Source organism: Ornithodoros turicata, chromosome 1 (assembly GCF_037126465.1).
Source record: "Ornithodoros turicata isolate Travis chromosome 1, ASM3712646v1, whole genome shotgun sequence".
Lineage (NCBI taxonomy): Eukaryota > Metazoa > Arthropoda > Arachnida > Ixodida > Argasidae > Ornithodoros > Ornithodoros turicata.
In genome coordinates, this window is record NC_088201.1 from 94,942,956 (window position 1) to 94,970,406 (window position 27,451).

At 44.5% G+C, this 27,451-nt stretch overlaps 1 protein-coding gene across 3 annotated transcripts in view; it reads left to right on the plus strand.

The window, feature by feature from the left end:
- LOC135366692 (uncharacterized) overlaps positions 1 to 23,360 on the plus strand; it is a 120,182-nt gene extending 96,822 nt beyond the window's left edge. For 2 of the 3 annotated variants that reach the window (XM_064599514.1, XM_064599530.1), the window contains 2 exons: positions 7,608 to 7,727; positions 23,182 to 23,360. In XM_064599514.1, coding sequence (XP_064455584.1) covers positions 7,608 to 7,727; positions 23,182 to 23,295 — 234 coding nt within the window. In that variant the 3' untranslated portion in view covers positions 23,296 to 23,360. The remainder of the gene's footprint in view (positions 1 to 7,607; positions 7,728 to 23,181) is intronic. The other variant, XM_064599523.1, reaches the window with a different exon arrangement.
- The last annotated feature ends 4,091 nt before the right edge of the window (positions 23,361 to 27,451 follow it).

Below are 27,451 nucleotides of genomic sequence, written 5' to 3' on the forward strand. Positions count from 1 at the left end.
TTTCGAAGAAGGATAGCCAGCACCACAACGAATTGATATGGGCAGCATAGCGTCGTGATTGCAATGATTTAATGGGTGGAATGAGAATGGCCGTGCGTGACATGCGCCCGCCGCTGCTGACACCGTCGTCGTCGTCACATTCCCCCCTCCCCGAGGCGTGATCTCCGGGGCACGAAGATAGAGAATGCGATGCTGCGGGGGACACAACAGGTGATGCAGTCGACGATGAGCAAGGCAACGGTAGGGCCGATGATGGAGATATGTCTCGATGCGGTGACGTACAAAAGGTGGACAGGTGGGCGACGATGGGGTGCTGGTGAATTGACGCTGTGCTGCCACCACGGGGTCGGTGCCGAGAGTATCTTTCAATGGGCGCCGTCGTCGCGGGCGCCGTTTTGCGTCGTCGGGGTTGGGGCGTCTTCGGGGCTTTGTCACTGTCGTGTGCGGAACGTCGTCGTCGTCGTCTCGTGTTGTCTTAGGGTCGGGGCTGGGGCGTCGATGGCCCTGACAACAGTGCTTTCGAAGAAGGATAGCCAGCACCTCCACGAATTGATACGAGCAGCATAGCGTCGTGATGGCAATGATTTAATGGGTGGAATGAGAATGGCCGTGCGTGACATGCGCCCGCCGCTGCTGACACCGTCGTCGTCGTCATCACAATACTCAGAAATCAAGTCTGACGAAACACGGAAACAGCGTCTTTCAAATATCACCAGACACAAGTAATGCTAGGTCAGACAGTACAATTCATCTTAATCAAAGGGTCTTCAGTAATGCCTACGCTAATGCCTACGTTAAAGGTCAGCTATGCCGATATCCCAAATAGTCGAAACTGTTGTTATATTCTGAAAGCCCACATCCAGCTCTCCCCAAAATACACCTTCATTCTCTCAGTTCGGTACAGTACCCATGTCAAAAACATAGGTAGTTCATTCCGAAACACACATGGGCGCAGCCATTTTTATGACGTATATGCACCCGAACGGGCATTGTGACGTGTACGTGACGTGTACGACTTCGTACTTGTCAGTGGATTTCAGCTACGGCTTCTCGCGGCTTTACGTATCTGTGCTTGAAGATGGCGGACAGCCGGGTTCCACCGTTCCGCGATAAGTAAACAGTGCAGCAGCTGCGAACTCATTCGCGAACCAACCTCTGTGCGATGTTGTGACTGGAATTCGTCGTTTATGTTTTGTGAGCACGTACAATTTGTATCTAGTCGCGTCTGCGTTAGCCCCTTTACAGCACTTGCCCATGGTAGAGACTGACGTTTGGACAGCCGTGTCAGCAAGATAATGCCGACAGCGTTTTATTACTGCAGGAAAATTGTGCTATGTATTTGAGAAACCGCATACTGCTATGGGACAAGTTTTACGTACGATTTATCAATGTGCAACAGCGTCGACGATGGTATGTAACGACGGAAGACGTAAAACGAAATACAAATCACATTTTAAACTTTTTGTGTGATTCTGTGCGTTTTCCAGAAGCTTTCTTTGAATCACACACTCCCATGTCACGCTGCGTTATGTGGCACGCTACAAACTACTGCATTTTATGTCTAACATCTGGATATTGTTTGTAATGAACACCGTCGCACAAAAACATGCACACGAAAGCTCCAGTAGCCATGCGGTTGCACACTATGCAGACACAAAAGAAGTACCAGAGCACATATTGCCACTTAGAAATGTGGTGTCTGAAGAGTTAGGGCATAGCATAGATCCTAGAAATCAGGTGCACCTTATCCTTCTCTAGAGTGCTCTTTCAATTCACAACTCAGCCCATGGGGTGTAAAAGTGTTAAAGGCAATTATGTGACTTGTCGTCCTGGGTGACATCACTGGCCAGCCTCAGGATTAATTCCGTGCTCAGGAATTATTGTACAAATCACTTTGTATGTAGGACGTGATAAGCAATATGTAAGTTGCAACCTTGTCTGCAGCATTCTCGATTGCCTCTTACCTTTACAGTTCGAGACACGTTACCAAACCATTTGCAATGGGCACTCTTACAGGGGCCGTGTAACTTGAGTTTTTAGTTTATAAAATTTATAAAAATATAAGTATACAATATGTAATGTGAAATTTATATAAAATAAAAAATAACATTTATAAAAAGAATTTATCAAAAATAAATAAAAAGGCTTCATGGAAGCAATCCGTTAGCATACCCATTGCACATGAAGCACGATTATATATGCTTGGACATCATCTAATTAATCTTCTGAACCATATGTGTGGCTGCATACGAAATCTTTTATGCGCATCCCCTACCTTCCTATTCCTACATGTGCACACGAATAACAGTGCATATATGAGAAGTGGCAAAAAGCAACGCTAGACTCTACCATCATTGTGCCCCTTTAACTTTTCCACATTTATGTCTGGTGAACAGAGAATATCTCACTAGAAAAGAAGACATTTGTGCATTGTTTGGCAAGCAAATAAATATATTTATTTACATTTTCCATAAATCAACAATGTTGTGACCTGGTGCAAATATTAATGTCAACAAGTAAAGTACTTACAAATTATTCCTATGTGCTCAAATGCAGATATGGCAATTCTGTTTTTGTACCTCAGCACAGTACAGTTTCAAAATTAACAAACTGCACAGCATCAGCAATCTTAAAGTATCTGAAGAGGGAAATCACATAAAGCTCCAATAATAGACTGTGCAAACAAAGCTAAAAAAAAAAAGTACTTCAAGAAAAATCTGAATAATCGGTTGCCGTTGTGATATGTACTACTATGCACAGTTCATGAATGGAACATGTTACCTCATTGCATTGCCTCCATGTGAGCACTAGAAAAGGCAGCTTTTTAGGTCGCTCTTTCCGTGTTTTTCTGTTGTCTTTTTTTGTTTTCTGTTTTTCCAATAGCAAGCATGGCCATAGTGAATCACAAGCGACCAAGGACAGGATGAGACATCTACAATGCGACTGCTAGCTGTAAACTGATAATGTAACAGACTCTGGAATATACACACGTATGCTGCTAAGAAAATGACAATTTAACCAATAGAATAACAGACAAGAAAAAGGGTTATATATCTTCCCCTCTCCTCATTCTATTTCACAGGCAGCCCTAGTATCATTCTGAGTGTGTCCGTGCGTTTCCTTTGAGATAACGTATCTCTGACAGAAGCAAATCCAACAGCGGACTGCTTACGGATGCAACTATCTTGGATTTCTCTAACCACTTATTATTTAACTGCTGCCTTGAGCTGTGTGTTCTGGAAATTTAGGCAGCATCCAGAGTCCCTGCAATGTGTTGCCATGTTTCTCAAGGGCCTGTGTTTCACTATGGCTCTCAGATACAAACTACCCCATTTCAAAACAGAAAACACAGATTTGTAAATAGCATCTGTTGATTGCACTGTACATACCCCCCACATAAAGGATCATAGTGGATACTACATCTTGTGCGATAATGTCAGGAACACAAAAAAGCTAGATTTGAAACCACTCTTGCGTCGTAGTAGTAGTATTTGTGTGAAGCTGCGCAATTCCTGTCCTGCAAATAATTTAAACCATATGTTTCATCTGCCAGCGTGATGATCCCCTGAAAAGCAATTCACACTTGGCGGGAACTACCGGTTCTGAAACCTATCCCTGACATGTGTAGCCATCAGGGAGGAAACCCAAGGGTTGCGGTGGAAAAGACAAACACACACGGGCTATGTTCTCTCTGTGTATCAGCTGCTCTGGCTACTAAGAAGAACATGTTCCAAATTAATATAACATGGCTTGACATGATACGCCAGCGAAAGCTAACCAATAAAATTAGTAGTTAAATGTACAATACGTAAACACTTACCATAACATGACAGTTTCCTTCCTGCATTCATGCGCTACCATTCAACCCACACAAACAGTGTACTGAATTTTTTTATAGCATTACAGGTTGTTTGACAGAACTTGAACAAGATTATATAGCACACGATAAAAGTAGAGTGAACATAATGTGCAGAAAAAATGGCTGCAAGCAAGTGAGCTGGTGAAGATGATGCATATGTAAAACCCCGAGACTAGGGAGCACAAAGGGACATGTTTGTGTCTGTCCCTTCCTGTTCCCTAGTCTTGGGGTTTTACATCATGGATAATGTGCAGGTTTCTATTCACGCTTAATGGCCGTAGCAGTAATGCATGAAGACCACTGCTAAGTTGTGTTGAGAAACACCACTTTATGTTTGCCATGTCTAAATGAAACGTACCTGACCTGATCCAAATTAACCGTTCTGAGTCTGGAACACACAAAGAGAAAAACGCAACACACACCACAACATTAACAGATAGCAAATGAGCTGTAGCGAGCTCCACCTTGGGACAAAGTCAACAAGTAATTCACCAAAAGTCAATGAGCGCATGAAATGTAACATCTCTGACTGGTAGCAGGACGGTCCACGTTCAATTCCTGGTGCTAGCACTGACTGGCCTTTTCATGAATTATTTGTTGGAAGTTTCGATGTGCTTGAGAACCATTCATCAACCATTGTATCCTCATGAGGTGATGAGGGTTTGTCATCCCAAAGAGACTCCCTTTCTGGCATGTGTCCTTATGGATGCTCATCACTGCAGAAAAAAAGAAAGAAAGAAAGGAAAAGCATTTAATGACAAGAAATGGATAGTCGCATTTACTGTATAATGATTGTGCACAACAGAAATAATACTTTTGCACAGAAGGCTGTACTTCTTGATGTCTAACATCAAGTTACAAAATTCCAGAATATATGACATGTTGTAAGGTAGAGAATAAGTCGAGTTACTGAGTTGTCAAGTTGAGTTGAGGGGGGAGTTGTACCCCCTTTTTATTTTATTATATATGATTATATAATTATCTTTATGTCTGTACCACCCCTCGCTATCTACATTACAACATGTTTTATATATTCTGGGATTTTGTAACTTCATGTTAGACATTAACAAGAGCAGCCTTGTGCACGAAAGTCTCGTCTCATTAAACTTTAGATCTCAACAGTCTTCTTTCTGTTGTGAATCTCTATCGCAGCATACCTGCACATTGCTGTTCTACGTACTGTGACTTTGCAGTAAGAGTATGGGCTTTGGGTAAAAAGACTACACAGCACTGCTCAGGTATTTTTGCCTATCGAACAGTATGTATGTATGCAGTATGCGCACAGTATTTGTGCACCGGACCCACTAAAAATGTAGTGAATGTGGCATTGCCCACGGTAATGCACCAAGTTGAACACAATTATTGTAGAATCCAGGTATTTTAGCTTACATGTCAAGCCAGTACCACACCAGTATCCAGTGTGAAGTTGTGACAAATAAATAGTTTCGATTTTTCTTAGCTCTCAGAAAACAGACAGTGAATTAATAAGAGTAGACAATGTTAACATGAATTCTGGGCTATTCTTCAGTTAAAGATTGACAGATAGTAAAGGCACCTTCCTCAATGGACGTTGATGACACTGAAAATTCTAAAACGTTATCAGAGGCGACATCAGCTTCGGTGCGTCAAAGGATTGTATGTCCAACAGTAATCCAGCTAACAGTAACAAAAATGTGCAAAAGACAAATTAACTGAACTAATGTAACGTACCTTCTATATCAGACAGTGAAGCTTGTAACACCCCACCCACAGGAACCAGTGTCCAGACACGAAAGTGCTTGAACTGGGAGATAGCAGCTAATCGGAATGGCGACCTTTGTTTTCCACCCTGAAAGCACAGGTTGTAACTTTGAGGGCAGATTTAAAAGTGGTGTCAAGATGTCTGCATGCGAGTGCACATGAAAAGTTGAAAATAGATGAATACTCAAATTATAACATCACACTGTCATACCTGTTGGTGGAGGTGGACTGCAACTAACGTGTCAGCAATTTCTTCATGACCAGATGCAAGCCAGATCATGCTTCATTTCCGCCTTCAGCGTGCACCTGTGGTAATTCAGAAGTTAGAGTATCAATAGTACTATTGTGTTGTTAATCGTGGTTATATCAGAGTAAGTGCAGTAGGACAGCTGCACAATCGATTCATTAAGCTCGCTATTTTTTATATCTGAACCTCGACTTACCTTTTTTTGCTCTCGTTTTTTGCCTTGATCATCCGTGGCACGTTCAAAATGTTATGCGTCGGGCACCTCAGATTTTCATCAGACGATTTCGTGCCGAGATTCCAAATTGCCTCTGGAGTCGCGCGTAACCTATGATAACATTCGTGGACGAAATCCTTGCAGTGGAAATTAGCAGGCACCACTGTCAGCCAAGAGCTTCGCACTGCTTGGTCTTTCGGCAGCTTATAATAGGTAACACTTGAATGCCCCAATGAATTGTTCTAACAGCGTAGCACCGTCGCATCTTCGACAACTTCGCCGTGGCATATTCACGAATCATATCGCTCCAGCCCATAAAAGGCAAGGTCAGAACAAGGAAGTGCACTTTCGAAACGACGCTGTGCCAAAAAAACATTCACATGCTTTGTTTCCGGCTTAGCAACAACGTAACAGCTGTTCGCTTATGTACGATGCACAGAGGAGGAAACGAAAGAAGCCAAGCAGCCAAGCCAAGAGTCCATGCCAAGCCAAAGACAGATAAACCCAGAGCAGTGACGTCGGTGCGCCCGTGCGCAGGGTTTGCCGACGGTCTGACGGCCGGGCATGGGAACTAAAAAAACTGTTTTCTAAAAAACTACGAACAGTTGGAGCAAGATATTTCGCACACATATTCAGTGTTCGGTAATGAACACATAGCGCGAGTATCGCTCAGTTCTGCGGCACTTCAAAATCGGCATATCTGACCTTTAAAGCTTAGCCCCGACTGTTGTGTGCTTTGCTTGTGTTCCGTCTTCCCTGCGCTTTACAATCATGAAGTACAGGGTTCGCCAAGATAAACTTCGGGGTTTGTAACGAAGATAAAACAAATAAGAACAGTGTCGGAAAGGTAAAGTTGACGTTAGAGGACGTATTATGCCCCCAAATTTTATGTCCATAATGCCACCTAGTCTGTTACTCTGCGGATAAATCATGAAAATTTAAAAATCGCCGCTGCCTAATCGGCTATACCTGTGTTCCAGCTACTTCCCTCACATAGCGACACCGTCGAATGCGGCGTCGCGGAGAACTATTCTGCATGCAGTTCCACATGTTCGATGTCGTCTGCAACGTCGCGCTCGACCGCTTCGCCATCGGACGGAAAGTAGCTGAACCAGAGTTTGCGTTTCAGCTCCTTTCCGTCAGATGGCCAAGCGGTCGAGTGCGACGTTGCAGACGACATCGAACATGTGGAACTGAATCAACTGAATGCAGAATAGTTCTCCGCGACGCCGCATTCGATGGTGTCGCTATCTGAGGGAAGTAGCTGGAACACAGGTATAGCCGATTAGGCAGTGGCGGTTTTTTAATTTTCACGATTTATCCGCAGAGTAACAGACTAGGTGGCATTATGGACATAAAATTTGGGGGCATAATACGTCCGCTAACGTCAACTTTACCTTTCCGACACTGTTCTTATTTGTTTTATCTTCGTTACAAGCCCCGAAGTTTATCTTGGCGAACCCTGTAGGTACTGCTGGCGATCACTGCGTTAAATTACAACTATACCACCTCTGTACCGCTTCTCTGCCTCGTTTCGTTCATTTCAGGAGCGTACTAGCACATGTAGAACGACATGTTGCACACAAGGAGCATGGTATCATTTCACCTGGCCTGCCATAGGGTATTTACCAACTGCTGATGGACAAACGTGTTGGAACGGATACGCGGTAAGTTAAAATTATCCAGTGGCGTGATACTTAAGCCCTCAAATAATACATGACCTACACATGACGTGCATGTCATATTGACACATTGTATAATTACAATATTATAGCAAATGCCTGGCTTGGGCCATGCGTTCGACCGCGTGAGCCTTTCATTGGTTTCCAGTGCTATCAGGGACTTTCTTTGCAGTCGAGTAAGAAAATGCTGCAATCACCCGCGAAAATTTTCTTCGTGAATATAGAGAATCGATAAGGCATCCTACTCCCCGACAAAAGACAAAGAGAGTCGAAAGAGAGTATTAATGAATGCTACGCCCGCTACTGCGATTGAACTCCCATCTGACTTTCTCACGTCTTCATTTTAATAACTCGCTTCAACAAGCTTTTAACACCGTGGTAAGGGTTGGTACATCCGAACGAACACAAGACCACAGCGCAGGGGCGTGTATTCTACCAGGGTTACCTTGAAAGTAATGCACCTGAGCTCGCAAACTCGTCAAATATGAAGATGTCTGAATGGAACCTCGTACGCGAATACACTGAAATATGTACTATCCATGTCCCCGTTAAATATAGTGTACGACGAGTATAACGCATCTGCGCCACCTTTCAGTCTAAGTAAGCAATATGGACTTAGGTAAAATTCTGGCGGCTGTTTTTTGAGGCGATTGTTTTCCCTTGAATTTTTAGGTCTCGGTGCGGACGAAAGCGTCATTCTTTGAATTGGTTCTTTGTGTCTGGATCATAAAGATATATCCGCGTCTCGTCATCTGCCACAACATTGTGAAATGGTCTATAGGGTAGCCTGACACATGATGAGGTTCATTAAGATCTGCATTGTGTCAATCTGTCTCGCATTAATCGCTGTGGAACCCACTCTGCACGCACCTTACGATAGCGCAGAGGGTGCACCATCTCTTCCACTGCACTATGCCCGCGGCAATTAGTACAGTTCAGTAGCCCACGGTACAAGTATTTCACCTCTGAACAGATTCCCGAACCGATTCCCGAATCCGTATGCATATTTTTTCGGTTCAGTTTCGGTTCAATCTAGGACAAGCAAAAAAAGAAAAATATGTTCGGTGCGGTTCGGGTTCGACAGAAAATGTTTTTTTTTTGGTTCGGGTATATGCTGATAGTATTTAAGGAAGGGACTGTGAGGTGACCCGGTTTCGAATTCGGACGCCGGTTCTCAGTAAGGAAAGTCGCGCAATCGTCTCATGCTCTGTGCTGGGAATGAAGACGGTGCATACTAGAGCCCTGCACGGGCCCCGCCCCGCGCCCGGGCCGACAAACATGTTTCCGAGAGTCATGCTCGGCCGGGTCACGCAGCCAATTCCACACAATGGAGGACTATTAGTTCATATCATCACGAGCTTGCGTCATTCCATCCAAAGACAAGCAAAGGACACTGCATTATGTGTATGATTCGATCCTCTAGAACACTATCAAAGTCACTTCCATTGCTCCTCACTCCTCACGTATTTCACAGTCACGTTGGGAAAGCATGGTGAGAGTGGTAGGGACTGGGACAAGGAGTCGACAGCATCCTCTAACTCCCAAAAAGCTTGACAGTGTAACGATAACGCCCGTGCCCGCGTGCGTTCTGGATTTAATTTGGACTCGTGCTGTTATGGTGTTAAACCGCCAGCACTTGTATGTTTGTGGCTTTGTCTTCTCTTCTTATAAATCTACTTATACATTTGTTTCATAAGCGCGAGAAACACGTATACATCACGGCTGGAAATACTCGCCGAGTCACCGGGCTGGGCTCTATTCGCTCAGACGCCGTGCACGGCGAGCTCTACTCACTGAGCCTTCGGACCAGGCCGGGCCGCATAAAAATATGAAGGTCTGGACCCGGGTCAGGCCCTGCCATTTTTCTATGCGCCCAGGCCGGGTCGGGTCCGGAAAAGTCGGCCCGTGCAGGGCTCTAGTGCATACATCTCGCAGGTGGAAGCATGGCTTACAAGGTAGAAACAAATTTTACCGTAAAAAAGTACATGGTGGACAAAAAGTACGTGGTGCACTTAACGCAAGTACAAGGTGGAAGCAAGTCTTAACACGCGTGGAAAAGTGAACAATATTCGAAGGAAGGATTGTCTCATGAGACAATTGATGTTCTGAGTCTGGAACTCTGGAACACATAGAAAGGACAAATACATGCTAAGCCTCAAGCCTCAATCCTGGTAGAGCCCTGGACCAGTAATTCAGAAGATGTTGGTTCGAGTCCTACAGCTGGCTAACCTTTTCAGTGACTTCCTTCAATTTTTCATCAATCCTTCCTTTCATCAATTATTGTCTCGTGGGCACATTGCATGATTGTTAAAACCTGGAATAGGGTAAGGCGGTCTATGTTGAAGTCAGTTGAACTATTTTGTTAATAGCAGTCAGAATAATCGCCTAAATTGCACCATAATCCGGTAACTGAATCCCCAAACCTTTGAGAAATGATCCACAAATTACTGTGGTACCAAACCAGATATTTATTTCGTACGAGCCAAACATGACAGGATACATATTCTCATCAACTTACCCCACCCTGTGGATAAGTTAAGGACATCAAAAAATCAATGCCACGTTTAAATTTTGCCTTTTGTTTGGGCCAGCCGATACGATCAGCCACGAGTAATGCACATGGAAACACAGCGTCGTGACACAGCATCATAACGGCAAGGTCATATTTTATTAGCCGAGGAGCAGAAGTGAGCAAACTGGAAGTCAATGCTCGCGAAAGTTACAGATAGGATAAAAAAGAATAGCCCCTCTTACCTCGACCACATCTGCAAAACAGCGTCTGACGTTTTTCTAAAAACCCAGGTGCAGAACGTCAACACGTTATACTTCAAAGCCCAGACAACGACAGTGCTCACCCTGGTGTCACATACGAAAAAATTATTGCTAAGAAAATGCCACGCGAAAAACCCAAACTGTCCTCAACTTGCTCCCGTCTTCAAGTAGCTCCACTTTACCCTATAGACAGTCCATTCAGGCTACAAAGATTAACTTTACGTGCGAGTATTTTGTTCAAGTATCGATGAACGTTGTTTACCGGGCAGTCAGGGTTTATGTACATGGAATTTAAGCATCAGCAAAATATGTGTGTGGCGTAGGTTATGCAAAAGCAAATAGAATCGTACCCTAGTATTCAGTGCCACGAATCAGATGTCATTACGGCAGGCGGAGAATGAAATACATATTTGTTTCGTCATGCACAAGCTCGCAGAGAGCGAGCGAAACCCTGTGCGTAAATGATGTTGGTGTTGGCGAAAAAATGTCATTCGCCACAAGTAACCAGCTTCGGGGGGGGGGGGGTAATTCGAAGGACAGGAGGAACAGTCGGCCAAACACAAGGCTAAGGCTATTGGACTGAAAGAAAAAGAAGAGAGAAAATTAATGAAGAAAACACTTTTGGATATTACACGGGGGTGCATTCGAATAGTGTTGCGTCACACATGCCTTGTCGTCATGTATGCTTATGTGCTTTATATGTGCGCCTTCGAGCCAAAGCATTCGAACGAGCACGCTGAGCCTAAACCCCCGAATACTAAACCCGTGAAAGCCCTTGAATACGAAATATAGGGGCTTTAGCTGAGCACCGCTACCAGCGCCATCTACTGCTGCTCGCCTGCAACGTCTATATTTAATAAAGAGACTCCAGAGAACCCATACCATGAAGAGCACTACTGAACTCCGCCGTAGTAGCAAACGACAAGATTTTCACAGAGTTCAACACGGACACCGATAAATTTAAGGTGTTTTTATTGGTAATTGGTAATTTCATTGTTTAACTAATTGTCTAGTTGTTGTAATTTATTTTTGTAATTGTTTTATTATTTTATTTGTTTTGATTCTTTTTGATTGATTTTTATATGTTGTGGAATGGTTTTGTCAATGTTAATTGTTAATCATTTTAAGAACTGATTCGTATCTAACGTGAGACAGTAAACTTCCTCGCTGTTTTGCCTTCACGGTATGTCGCCATTTGTTCAAACAAAACAGTCAGCGTCTGCGAACTGACGTCTACTAAATTTTTCGACGAGAACGGCCTCCTCCAAGAATCGGCGGAGCAACAACAACTTTATTTTATGATGATGAATGGGGATCTGCATCGCCAGAGGCGATACGCTACCCCATTGCTGGTGGTGATGTGGGAAATGAGATAATGAGCCCCTTCATAATAAGCATTGAAGTCTGATTTGCCCGTATTCACCGAGGGACTTAAACCATTGCTTAGTGACGTCGGGTTTAAATCGATCACGTGGGCTCTCCGGCTGTGAAGCCCGTTGTCCACAACGCATGCGTATTATTCACATTGTCACGATACGGTTGAGGGGAGGGAGAAAGTAGTAGACGACAGAAGGACCGCGAAGAAGGGGCGTGTCACACTGGTGCGACACGACAGGATACGACAGCCGGAAACACGTCAGCTTCGAATCCGACATCATTCAGCGACAAGTTGAGTCGCGCGCACTCTACAACACCTCTCGGCAAGTGTCCTGTCGTGTCGTAAGTCACACGGGCTGGGCACGGGCAGCCGACAGACACCCGACACTGTATGGTGAGTGCAAATGGCGGAGGCAGAGGCGTACGCTGGTTTTGCCGCGCTTTCAGTTTATCTTGCTCTTAACAGCAATGTAGTGAGGCAAAAATATCGAAATTTTCTATATCGATAAATATCAACATCCTAACAATAATCTACGGAATCGATTAAAATATCGATATTTATATCGACAAATTATCGATATTTTCTCGATGTGTCGATATAATTGTAAAATAAATATTCATATTTCGATGTTTCAAAAGCTGTCACGTCATTACTTGAACAATTAAAAAACGTTGTCCTTGTATTATTACCTTTCATGCGTATTACCGCTGGGGCACGTGATGAGGATGGGGCTGGGGATATTGGCAGGATCGGCTCCCTGTGGCGACGAACAACATGCATTACGGGGGCCAATGAGAATACATTATCAATTATCGTCACAGCAATATTGGAGTAAAGTTAGTGCAAGAATTTAGGTGAGTAGAGGATGTCGCCCTCTTCGGATCCGCACCAACTTGCCTCCTCCTTCTTTGTTCTACGAGGAGTGGCATGCCAGCCTCGTGTTTTTACGCTCTCAAGCCTGATGTCATATGCGCAACGTGTGTGCGGGCGCATCACGGTAGGCTGCCTGTAAGAAAACAAAAAGAACATTGATGCAAGGGTGGCCTTATCCTGCATCGGACTACCACACGCATAACTTTTATAGTGTTATGGTTTTAAGAAATTCACGTGTCACAAATCTGCAACGTGTCACAAATTTGCAGCGCATTAAAGCATCGCTTCGCTGGCTGCGTTTGTTCGGGCGCGCGACTCATGCGGAAAACGCACTGTGCTGTCCTGTTTACATCCGCGTCCTGTGTGTGTGTGTGTGTGTGTGTGTGTTAGCGCTATTTTCGTCATGTTACCCGGGGTGCCCCTTCTTGTGAGTTGTGTGGAAGTTGCCAGTGTCGTGACCTCCTGTCATTCTGTCAGCGGTGCTGTGGTTAATTGTGACTTCCGTTATTTGCATATCTCTGCATCTAACATTCTTGTACAAATCATCAAGCGCTCAATTGATCTATTCTATTCAACTAACAAAGTTCATCATTACAATGTAACTGTCACTTGCTGAAACTTAACATAATGGGAATGTATACACTTGTCTTACAGTCATATGTTGAGCGCACTTGACATCACAGACGTCATAATTGCAAGGTCACACTTTAGTGCCTTTACAATAGATCCGAGCCATTCAGAGTTTGTTGTTGATTGAGACCACATACACAAAATACAAACAATCTCCTCTTTGATATTGGACAAAATATCTCGTAAAGAAGGATGTCTTACTGGTCTCAATAATAATGGTGTTTCAAGGGTGGAGCAAACATACATGAACCAAGGCAAACGCACAAAAACAGTTACAACATCAGCTACAAACAAGTCTGTGCTGCTGTTTGCATTGTGCTTGCTTGTTCAAAGTCAGATTATTGAGGAAACACTTTTACGCACCTGATCACAGACTTATGTATTTTTCTGTGCAATTCTTTAAAGCTCCTCTCTTGACTTCATACAGGTATTGTAAACAATTTCACTTCCATTATCATTGCACCATTACATACCAAACAATCACAACCACCAATGCCTAAAAGCTCTCCACAGCTGCTGCCACGCTATAATACGCCAGCTGAGGCTTTTAATTTAGGCTTCTTGTTCAGAAAGAATTTCCATGGTGATGCATTGCGGTTATCACTTCACTCTGACACAGATCACTCAACTTGGACAATAAAATGACATGAGAGGCCCGTGTGACCTCTGATTATCCTTCTGCCCTGAGAACTGCCACTGTACAACTGTGCGAATTAGTTTAGTGAATAATTAATTCAGCAGCTCTATACACCTTTCTTGAGAATTTTTGTTTAGCTTTCCAGTCATGCTGTAGTTCTCTGTAGTACCGAGAGATTGTGCTATTTCTTGAGAAACAACACCGTGCAATATCAAAGCGAGACACGCCTAGAGATGACACCGTGGAATACCAAAGCGAGGGACACCTAGAGATGTTCATTATAGCATGAATTTTCGGAGACACAGCAAGCAGCAGCACTGATCATTGTCTGCTAGCTTTCTGTAAGTGGAAGTCTGCAATGGACAAATGAATGCAATGCCAATAAGCCCATATAATGAGAAGGATTAAACGTGAAATCAGATGCATCTTTACTACAATGTGCTGCTATTATTTTTAGTGAATACAGGATTGTATAGCTTTCTTCCACATTCTCAGTTATAATTTGAGACACTTTGGCAGTTGTAGCTTTGCAAAAGCCGGCATGTTCATTCAGCTGTGTCAGCACAAAGCTGCACAACCGGATAGTATATTAGTATAGTGAACACGGTGTACTGCATCAACAAGGACAAAGTCTGGGAGCAGTCATGCGAGACATTGCTTAATGTGCAGCAAAATAACGTACTCGTAGATGCCTTTGCATGGCTGATCACCTAACTTCAATAGCGAGTGCTGAGCATGCGATGTCTTCAGCTGGTGTATTCTGGAAATTAATGGATGACGTATGGGGGTGGGGGATAGCAGCAACAGCAGTTTCACAGATTTTGGGCAAACACATCTATGTTGGCACACATGAAGAGCGTATAGCCATGTGGTTCCACTTTATTGAACTTTATGTACCCAAAATTGTCCATTACAAAAGGTGGGAGCGGGGAGGGTTACAAAAAGAAACACAGGTAGAGGTAGTGTGAAGCTCCTGTTTAGAAGAAAGGAACAATTCCACGCACACAACCACAATATTCCTGCAGATATAGCTTCTACTCTTACACTGACATGTTTTCCGTGCATTTAAGCAGAGTTAGTTATGTTGAAGCCACATAACTGTACAACAATTAATTTACTTTACGTATAGCGTTGAAGAACTGCTTACGTGAAACAAACTTAATAAGAAGGTGTAACATATGTGACAGGTGTTTGGTGCCGGTTATGCAGTAAAAGTGAATACAGTAAAAGTAGTCTGCATGAGGTGCCACATACTCTCCTGGTGATGATGTGAAGGAAGGAAGCTTTAAGCTTCCCAACTGTAAATGAGTGCTGCGGTAGCTTGCATTGTAACAGCATCTAGGCGCAATTTCCTGTAGGCTTTCGAGTGACAGATTCATTGATGTAGAATCATTTGTCATGATGCTGATGACACACTCTTAATTACATCAGAACTTTGTGACGGTAGTATGCCCATATTGCCTTCATCCTTCATTCACTGTTGTGCATTTAGAGGTGGAGAGCGAGTCAAGGCAGACGAGAGCTAGTACGGAATGAGAGTACAGCTCGAAGCAGAGTTAACTGGAACGCCGCTTCTACCAGCGGAGCAAAGGGGGAGCCACCCTGGCGGCGTCTAGTTGAAATAAAGGGCGACGAGGTTTCGACATTTCCATTCCAGTCGGCGAGGTGTTCGCTGTGGCGTGCTGAAGAGTGCGCAATCAGGCTGGCGTTATCAACGCTGTGCTTGTTTGTTTTGGGCGACCGTGTCTGAGGGATCGCGAAGAATCGATTATATCCCGATGGCGCGCGTCAGGTTAGCACGTGCGAACCAGTCGTCTCTCACCTCTCCTAAACTTCCAAAATTAAAATGAAGGTGAAGTGATCCAGATGAGGAAGATTTTCAGAAAAATAATTGTCGTGGGGCAAAAAAAAAAAAAAATCAAAATGCGATTTACGAAAGGTGGGAGAGGCAAATTTGGGGAACGTGCACTCGAGGTAGGGACGAACCTCTGTTGACGAAGATTTAAGTGAGGACAAAGGTCATGGTGAATTTGTCTAGCTCTGATCATCATTCACTACACCAGTAATAGAAAACCTTCACGGTGACTCCCTGCAGTGTGTGCCAGCATGCACACATACAGGGTGTCCCAGAAAACGTGTCATTCAATTATAATAAAAAAAACTACACCACCTAGAGTCATGCGGTCAATGGCATTTGTTCTTACTGGGTTTTTGCCACCTCCTCATGTGAATGTCGTGTAACGTAAGCTTAATTATGTACATTTGCGAGCTTAAGTCGGAAATTTGCCTAGTAAAGGTCACTTTTTTACCCCACCAATGTGAAGAGCGTGTCTAATTTAGTCAAATTAATGATAATTGACAGGGATATTCATGAGGTATCCCATCGGAAAAAATAGCCGAACATCATGCTCTACGGATGTCGCACAGAATAGCGCACGATGAATTTTTCAGCGCAATCTTTGTCAGTCCGACGAAAGGAGGTTGGAAACCCACCCCTCCCGACATCGCAGAAAGAGATAAAACAGGCACGGCTTATCACGTCCGACTTTCGCAGGGGTAATGCTTTCCCTCTCCAAATTTTAGGAACTGTTACTTTTTCTACTATCACTCTGTGGGCTGGCTTCGTAACCTCCTTTCGTCGCACTGAGAGCGATTGCGCTCAAAAAGTCATCGCGCGCTATGGTCCGGTGCTGCGAAAAGCATGATATTCGGCTATTTTTCCCAATGGGATAGCTCGTGAATATCACTGTGAATTATCATGAATTTGAGTGAATTCGGCACGCTCTTCATATTGGTGGGGTAAAAAAGTGACCTTTACTTGGCAAATTTCCGAGGTCAGTTCGCAAATACTTACATAATTAAACTTGGAGTACATGACATTCACATTAGGAGGTGGCAAAAACCTAATAAGAACAAATGCTGTTGACCGCATGATTCTAGGTGGCGTAGTTTTTTTATTATAATTCAATGACACGTTTTCTGGGACACCCTCTATATTTGTGTGTACTAACTGGCTGTTCTTCCAAGAAACTTCCGAGAAACGCGAGACGCTACACCATGAAAGCATTGTTTTATTATTATTTAAAAACTCATTACGATGGTTTCGCTATTACCATAGTTAATTATTTCAAGCCTCTTTCCTCACATCCTCTATTCTGAGTACAGTAAATCTTCCGAAAGAGAGTAGTTGTTAATCATTTCATTGGATCCTACAATGAGCGTTTCGGATGACGCGTGTCCATGCGCCAACCTGTTTTCAGGCGCGTGCCGTGACATCGATTCTCCGCATTATCTCAGACACAACCACCCAAAACACAGACAGGCGCAGCGTTATAACGCCAGCTTGATTGGACACTGTTCGGCACACCACAGCGAACATCCCTCCGACTGGAATGGAAATATCCAAACGGCCTCTCCCTTTATTTCTGCTAAAGGTCGCCAGGGTGGCTCCCCTGTTGCTCCGCTTGTCGAAGCGGTGTTCCAATTAACTCTGCTTCGAGCTGTACCTATTCCGCTCACGTAATATACAGGGCATGTCAAAAAGGAAGAGCCCTGGTACTTAGCATGTACCTAAGCTGGTGTGAGGAGAACAAAGCTGTAACATAATTGAAAGTACAGTGAAGTGAAGTGTATATTAGAAGTAGCCATTGGTTTGGTTCATGCTGTATTACTACAGTTTCTACTATTTAATACTTATCGCTCAGACTCAGCTATTTAGAACACACTGAAGACAGACACAACACAACCAAATTACAGGCATTTGGGCATTCGTGATAAAGAGACATGGTTGGAATGTGGATGTGAACGCAGGTGTATATAATAAATCTTCTGAACTAATTACAGAGGGATGTTTTCTTTTATCTGTTTTTTTCATTCATAAGATGTGCCTTACAGGAAATGAGGCTACACAACAAGTGCCCAGACCACACCAATGTAAAGCTGTTGTGTCGTTGACATCTGTGTCACCACCATGTCACGACGCCAGGGTCGTGACAGCTGTCAACCATGACATGTAAGATTCACCAGGAAATCTTGCAAGAAATGAGCATACCTGTGTACTCAGATCACGTGATCTGTTATACGTCTGCAGTCACATCATAATGATACCCATAATTTAGCACAGACGATACAAATGTCAATCTGCCACGTGGTGCCTGTCCTCAGCATAGCTGCGTTTCAGACAGATCGAAGTACTTGTGCACCACAGTCAGTGTTGTGCCCGCTACCCAATTTAAAAGTAGCGCGATACTAACGGCGCTACAAATTTACGAATGTAGCGCGATACCGCTACCGCTACCAAAAAAAAAAAAGTAGCGCATTTACCCTTCCGCTACTTTCTCGCCGAAGGCCTATGAATATGTGATTCGATACATACAAAGATATGTGCTCTTGCTGATACTTTATTTCTTGCGATCAATACTTTCTGGAAAAGTCATTACACACTTGCATTCGACTTCAAGAGTAGTTGCCGCTCAAAGTTCCCGTCACTGACCCTAACACGTTTCTTGGTGAATGTATTGGCGCAAACACTGAAAAGTCTTTCGGCAGACGCACTTGACGGAACGGCGGTATTCAGCTTGAGGAACGCCCAGTGCACTCTTGGATAACCCTGCTTTAGCGATGTCAAATTAAAATTATCTGGCACAAAGAGGTACTGAGTAAGCTCACGATCAGCTGGATCTGCTGTAGAAGTTGACTCCCCAAAAGAAAAGAAATCATCTGCATAGAGCTCGCTCGTGGATTCCTCGGCGCGCTCACTTGATGCGACCGAACATCTTAACATTTCGTTTACGGTCAAGCTGGTTACTTCCTTTCGTTGGTTTTCATCCGTGTGCAATGGGAGCTTGAACCTTGTACTTAAGACAGCAGCGATTTGAAGGCTCTGGTCTGACATGAATCGGTCGAACGTAAAGTGAATACCATGTATCGTTACCGGTTTCGGAGTTGAATACGATACGGAGCATGTAGTAAAATCACCTTTAGACGCTAGAGCCTAGCGTCTAATTTATTTTATTTTCTCCCTCAAAAGTAGCGGTAGCAGAGGTGGTTCCGCTACTCAAAATTGTAGCGGAAATTACTTTACAAATTACAAATAACAAATGTAGCGGAATTACACCTCCGCTACTGAAAAAAGTAGCGATTACAGAAGCGCCGCTACGCACAACACTGACCACAGTATAGGGTGGGAAAACAGCATGACCAATAACAACGGGGCCCTGTGGTCTACATATATTTCATGGTACTGGTAATTGTGTTACTGAAAAAAGAAATATTTACTACATTGTGCATGGAGACACAACTCCAGTGCATTCATAGCGCAAATGAGCGGAATTTTATTGGGCAGTTGCTTGGTTGGCAGTTGGATCTGCCTCGATTAAAAACCGAAGAGAAATATTCATTCAAGTGATAAGCAATTGCATAATCATCTGAACATGGAATGTCACCTACTATGAATGATTTAGGTGATTGCTCCTCAGGAATAAGTGAGTGCCAGAACTTCCTCGGGTTAGATCGCAAAAATTAGGCAGAGAAGTGTTAAAGTAAAAATGTTTAGCAGCTTGCATTTTAGTTTTAAGCTCCTGCACGAAGGAAATAAACAGGTCATGTGAATAATTCAGCGAACCTCTAATACGCAATCGCCTTAACCTCCCGAGGCGACGTCTAAGACGCAAGATCTCTCGTGTTATCCGAGGTTTTCCAGTAATATGTTTTTTAAACTTTACTGGTACAAAGCGAGAGATAGAAAAGCGACAATCCTGAAATTCCTCGTATAAGGTGTTCATATCAGATGTAGTGCTCATTGTCCCAAAATTACATAAGGCAAAGGAGAGCTCATCATGATTGCAGTGTGATCGCCATTGGCGAAATCCAGAACTTGGGTCACCCTTCTCTTAACCGAGGGAACTCTAAGATTGACACGCAGTAAAACACCTTGGTGGTCAGAAAGGCCTTCAACGATGTCACAGGTGTAGCCCTCGCCAACAATATTGGATGTAAGAAACAGCAAGTCAAGGATCGATGACGTACCGAGCTATGTACGGGTTGGGTACTTGACAATCTGGACAGCCTAAGGTTGTCGCAAGATCGATTAGAGAGTGACACCATCTCGTAAACCAGGTCTAAGTGTGTTCTAACATATAGAAGGCAAATTGAAGTCACGCATTAAAATTAACTTGCAGGGAGACAAATGGTTAAGATGAATTTATTCAGTAATTGACGAAACCACGTCAGGGGGCGATAAATACAAGCAATGACAAGGCAGTACTCTTTTGTGCGCACCTTGCACCAGGCAGATTCGACGCCATCTAAACGCGGCAGAGGTTTAACTTGAAACGTACCTTTAATCAACAAGGCCGTTCCACCTCCACGTGTTTCTCTGTCAGACCGCAAACATGAAAAACCAGTAGGAACAAATTCGGCATCAAGTAATGCATTCGTCAACCAGGTCACAGTAATCGCTATTATATCTGGAGCATACGAAAAAAACTTGATGCTGCGATTCTAACCCTTTGTTTGCAATGCTTCTAGCATTTACATTAAACAATGACAAAGAATCCACACCAACGTGTCAATCACGCGAGGAAGAGCTGGAAACTTCATTACGCATGGTGTGGGATAAGACGCGCTTGTTTACAGTGTCGTCCCACATGAAACAGTTATTGTTGACATAAAGATGGTCATATCTCAGCTTGACACGATCTCCTCTTTGCCTGTCTTCCTCTGCACTAAGCCACAACTTGCCCCGAACATCATGGACACGTTTCAAGAAAACTTTTATGTGTAACGTACTGCCTTTCAACTTGTGGGAATTGCGCAATATCTCGGCGCAACATCTTCTCACGGAAATCAGCGATCTTCATAATGATAGGTCGTATGCTGCGACGTTTAACATTACCAAGACGGTGGCACCGTTCAATACCACGAACGGTGAGACCAAGCTTGCTACTGAACAACTGAATTACAGTCTCGGTCAGCGAAGACGACGACTCATCATTAGACTCCTCAAGGCCAAGCAACAACATATTATTTCTACGCTGTCTATTCTCTAGATCATCGACTGTCCGTTGTAAAGCAGATATACTTTTCCTAAAGTCGCGAACCATATCACTGCACCCTCTCGACATTCTCAACAATATCCTTAGAGCATGCGGCAAATGTTTCGACCTCCTAGGTATGTCCGAGGAAAGTCATCAGCGGACAGGGATAACATCCCCAGGACTTCCCTACCAGGTCCTCAATTTGTTAGAAATGTGACAAAGTGAGACTCCCCGTCATGTCCTCAGGACCTCCTATGGGAGCTACCAAATGACGCGGCTAGTACAGTTCTGGGAGCAAGCAAATACCTTAGTGAATTATTTATTGTGGGAAGTGAGGGCACATTTGCAGCACCCAGTCAGCGTGTGTGCGTGTTTTTTATATATTTTCAACCTCGTTCACCAGCTACCATTCGTGGTTTCTCATCTGTATTTCGTTCAGCGTATTTCTCATCACAAACAATGAGTGTCACAGTTTAAAAGGCAAAAAAAAAAAAGAGAGAGAGATACATAAAAGGCCCCTAGGTCACTAAAACCTGCGAAACCACTTAGAAAGGCATATGATGCAGCAGCATTTCCTTTCCAAGACAGAACAGATACAAGTTATTGCTTGTCTTCCGAACTTCAGCAGATTCGGGAGTCCTCTTCGCATCTCAGTCAAAACAAAGGGTGAGGTATCTAAGTTTAACTTGATTTCGCACATAACCAACAATGAAGTGAGAAATTCCTTGGAGTATTGAATTGCTATCAAGGTAGTGTCCGTGTTTCTTACTGCTTTGGTTTGATGCATGCATAGTAAGTGAAGCTTGAGCAGTGAAACGCTATTATTTTATGTCTCTTCGGAAATAAAAGGCTCCGCGCAACCTCCTGCCAGGGACCCTCTGCGGACACTCATGCAACAAGACCGCAGTGAAAGGTCTAGCAAACTGTATTTTAGCACGTCAAACGCTGCACATGGACGGATTCCTTTAAAATCCGACGATCAGTATTTGCGCCCCTATATCTCTTTTTATTTTATATTTTTGTTCGTTTTTTTTTAATTTATGCATGAGCACTCCTTCTTTGATTGTATTGGGTAATGAGAAATAAATCGGGAAGTTGATTACTGGCTAGCAGGTATTAAAATGCACAACGCAGTATTACAATAATTTACTTCTCCTGTGCTTGTCCTTCGGTTGAGGACCGCAGGATGTACGCAAATGACAATCACTGGAAGCTCCTATGATGACAGCCTGTGGACCTCCTCCGTTCATCCCATCACGGACGAGGACGTGATGACACTTTGAGGACATCCTGAGGACCGCGTGTGTTCTTGGGGATATTATCGAAACTGTCTAACTTGGCATGAATTCGATTTTGATTTGCATTGAGGTCATGAAGGGACGAGGACGTTTCTTTTTGTCCTTCTAGAAGCTTTTGTAAAATATCCTGTAAATTCTCATCATATGGGATCGCCTCTCTGCTACGTTCCTTTACGCTTAGGGCCTGGAGAGGCATGCTCGCGCTGCTGCCTAAAGGCCCACTCAAACGCACTTCGGTATTCGCAAACGCTATTCGAACGCACCCCTTGTTTGTGCGAACGTGTTGTGAAACATTTGATGAAACAGCAGAGCCCACCTGTTTTTTTTTTTTTCTTCTGTTTCCCATGCGCCTAAATCTCCACAGACGGTCATACTGCATTTGACGTCCCTCGCGAAATACGGCGCGCCAAAGCAACTTGCATTCTGCCAACAAATTGCTGGCGTCCTCGGCCGAGTTCAAACAGCCAACCTTTTGATGAGTACGGCTCAAAGCCGGCAATCATTTTTGAGTCCGTCTCGGCCGCTTTGGCCACTTCGCTGATACGAGAATGTGTTGCAGTGCTCAAGCGAAAAAGTTGCTTGCCGTTGCCACGCAATAGCTACAGTTACATACATATATATTGAGCAAACATGTGCTTGACATACAAACATCCCAATCTAATGGTCAGTCATATTTCTTGAAATAGAAGTGATGTTTATGGTCGTTGTTACCGCTGCGCCAATAAAACATGAATCATCATCACAAGTGAAGTTCCACGCGCGACGGTATTAGGTTACACTCAGGAAGTCAATAAACTTTCTTGTTCATTTACAGAGGTGTTTCTTCGGGATGTGTCTTTACGAGGCCGACTACAATATACTTATGAAGGAGAGGGAGGAAAAGCTGGAGGAAATGCTGAATCAAGAACAACAGAAAAACAACCAATGACATTATTTAACGTGGAGCTAATACCATACCCAGTTAAGCTAACTAGAGCTAAGTAAAGGTACTTGAGTAAACACTTGTCTCCCGACCAATTGCACCGCGCTGTACAGCTGGACAATATTGCGCAGCTCGTCCAATACATTACATACACCTGCACGTCTGTCCCGTGAATCTGAGAAGTGAAACTAATATTTACCGGAAAAATACTCTCGCGTGCATTTCTCGGGGCCTTGAATGTCATGAGGTAGGTACTTCGACATTTTATTTAAAATGAACTATCACGTACGACCGCCGGCATGGCCAAGTGGGTTTAGGCGTCCCGCTCATTGGTGGTAGCCGAGGTCGTGCTGAAGACTGGGAGGTGGTGGGTTCCGATCCTACTACTGGCTGTGCTCTCTGGGGTTTTCCTTGGGTTTTCCGAAGATCTTCCAGAGGAATGTCGGCACAGTTACCCCGTGAAGTCGGCTCAGGACGCATACTAATCCCCCTGTCTCCAACTGCTTCCTGCTGTCCTCTCTGCATCAGTCCACATCTGTATGCCGCCCATAGCCACAGTTGCTTTGCGGCGCTAACGCGGTATTACGAAAGAACTATTATGCACGCGTTATGGCTGGTACTCCAAGTCAGTACAAAGCAAAGTACTGCGCATACGTGCGCTGCTCAAAAGAATCACCGCTGGGTGTAATAATGATAAGGAGGTGAAAGAGCGCACATTTATTCATTCAGGCAGTCTACACGCGGATGCGTGGTTATGGTGAGCTAGAATGATGGATAGCGTGTAAGGGCGTCACGAGCTCTTGCTCGGTACAAGGTAGTTGCAAGCCCCCACAGCTCCCCATAGTTTGAGATAATTCATGCAACACTGGGCATGCAACCAATGAAAATGAACTATGATGCCTACCATTCGGCCAATCAGGAGTCTCCCAGTTTGGCTCGCCTTTCGGCCCGGTACTGGCTACCATCGGCTTTTACTTTTACTGGTTTTCATGCCCGACGCTCGTTATCCCGTATTCCAGAACAACAAGGCAAATTTTGGACAAAATACATAGTTACTTGAAACATCGTACTGACTCAATAGTCTGACACAAATATTAGTGCGTAGCGTACAGAGTCGAAATCGTTGCGTTCGTTGACCAAGTTCGAACTCGCAAAACACACACACACACATTCTACTCCCAGAAGCGAGCGACGCTCACAGGAGTGCATGCGATTTCGCGGTGAGCATCTCCTTTCGTTGGTTGCAGTGCGGAGGTTTCAACGAAGCGGGAAATACTTGTCGCACGGGCACCGAATCCTGTCTTGGTTGTAACTGCATGTGAAAATGCGACGGCGCTCACAAGTGTTCCTCAGGCGTCAGCTCACCACTGCATTCCAGTTCAGGGGTCGGATTCACAAACAAGTTCGTAAGATTCGCTACGATGTCGTAGTCTACAACCGTCGTAAGACATCGTCGCAAATCGCGGGGTTCAGTATTCACGAAAGGATCGTAAAGGAGAGGGAGTTTCACGATGGGCAGAACGAGCAAGAAAGAGCAGCTGACGTGCTTCCTGAAATGTGACCGTGGGATTAATGAGCGATTGGGCCCGAGGTTATGTTATTGTTATAGCAACGACGTCAGCTCAACCAATGGGGCCCGTTGTATCCTATGCCACATGCCACGGTGTTTGTCAACAAAATCGCTCGGTGTTTTCAGAAGTGTGTTCTGAAGTTGATATAGAAGTCACTCATCGGGCCTCAAAGCGTGTCCACCGGCCGAATTTTACGGATAGCGAGATAGAGACCCTCGTGGAAGGGTACAAAACAAGCAAAAACGCTATCGACGCCAGTGGAGATGGAGCAGCAGGAGCTAAAGACAAGCAAAAGGTCCCTAAGCACATCACTGCAGTCCTCTTCGCGGTTTCGGGAATTACACGGAACTTTGCAGAAGTAGAAGTGGACAGACTTTAAAAGTTCGAGCAAAAGAGAGGTATACGATGTGGACGTTCGCAGGAACAGCACAATGGGAGGGTTCATTGGGAATTACAATAGTTCTTAGGGTGGATATTACAGAGAGGAAAGGAAAGGACGGTTATGAAATTTCCTAACATTCACAACTATATTAATTTCAAACGTCAGGAGCAAGTGTAGACCGCAGCGCCGCTAGTACCGGTGACGATACTGGAGGAAAGAGTGGTTGGGGCCATTAACCGAACTGCTGTCCATGATATTCCTGGCAGTTTCGATATTGGTATGTGTGTGAGGGGGGATGAGTGCACTAAACACCCTCACCACAAACTTGTGTTAATTAATTCGCTGAGAATGCTGTGCGCAGCTCTGACTCAGCACAAGAACTCACCAATCGAGGCCCATCCCATCGACCATGTCCAACGACGCCTCTTTCAGGGGCTACGTTTTCTCCCATGTGTACTTACCTTCAGAAAAAGCGACTGCGAATGATATCTATGTAGAGCCTGCTCAGCAGCTTCAGGCATCCGCCTCATCGTCAAGCAAGGACTCATGTTTGAGCAGGGGCACTCAGAGTAGAACCACGCACAGAACCACAAGCATACTGTACCTCCTCATGCTTCGTCACGTGCATTCACAGTGTACAGTCAATTGAGTCAATAATTATATGCCTGTCTTCTCAGATTAGTGTGTGCATGGCATTTCATGAAGGCGTCAAGATGACAGCCGCACTGGGGCAGAGGAAGTTTTGGAGACTCACAAGAAAACTGAGAAACATTTAGCAGGCCTGCTTGTTCTGCGATGCGAATGCTTGCCATATAGAGCAGCATAAGTATGGGGTGAACACATTACCAGGTGGCAGCTTAAACCATGGCAACAGTGAATAGACTGCGTACATAAGTATGTGGAATCTTCATTTATTTAGTCGACTTCAGTTACAAAATTATTTAGGAGCGTATTCAGACATAAACGTGTTTTCTCAAACCACCACACTTTCCATCCCCCGGGCACTGCTCCTGCACAATTTCAGAATATGCACACGTATACGGAATGTTCATAGAGAAGGACCTTGCTTACGCTACATTGCATGACAACTGCCTGGACATGACCAAACATAATTTACCCAGGGTGTTTTTTAGAAGTTCACTCGGTGTGCGATTGAACTTCATTTGAGCGTCCACACTGCACTTGTTACACCAACGACGATGCGGGAACAACTGCTTTGTTTCACGGCCGCCAAATCTCCAATCACCAACTGGAAGCTTCCACTTGAATAAAAACGAAACGCAACCATCACCTGCACGTCCCCGCGAATAGCGTGGCACCGATCAGTTGGTCACCTCAAGGAGGGAGCCAACACGTACGTCGCACAGGCTATACGAATCCCAGCACTTGACATCCTATGGTAGCGTAGCAAGTGGCTCTCGGAGACGTCAAACAAGGTCACACGTTTCCAACAAGCCCTCTCACGTCGCAAACCTCGTCGCGGTTCCAACTCTTCGAAATCCACACCGGCCAAAGTAGGCAGCCATGTTTGCTGTTGATTGGCTTACGACAGCTCGGGGGCTCTCTTAGGATTTCGCCGTAACTTATGACGATCTTACGACGCCCGCGCTTCGTGAATCCGCACTTTATCGCAACGTTGTCTTACGACGGACTTGCGACAATTTTTGTCGTGCGAACTGTTTATGAATCCGGCCCCTGAACTCGAGAGACTGTTCGTACGTAGGATACTTGTGTCGAGAAACACCTCAACACGCCCTGAGTCACTTTGACGCACTAACAAATCTGCGACTTCTCTTCGAGCAATGCGGTCATACGGTGCTGCCAACTGACATCGTCGAGACGCCGCCTGCCAGTTCTCTCTCTTCTCTTCTGGCAACTGCCCGCCAGACCGGCAGCCCGCGAAAGAATTGTTTTTTGAAACTTTGCCAAGCAATAGCGGAGCGCGCTATGTCTTTGGGGCAATGGGTATCAACTATGATGCATGACGGAGAAATACCACTTGTTTATGACGTGCAAACATTTTTTTTAGAGCCGCGACTAGGGGGAGCCATGGGGGCCTGGTAGTCACTTGCTGCATGAGGTTCTCTCTCTCTCTCTCTCTCTTGTAATTGATAATGTGTTGCTTTTGTCGTGAGACAACAATGATCATGAGTGACGCAACAGGTTTCCTTCACAAAGCTGAGCACTGGGCACACCGTATTTACGTTCC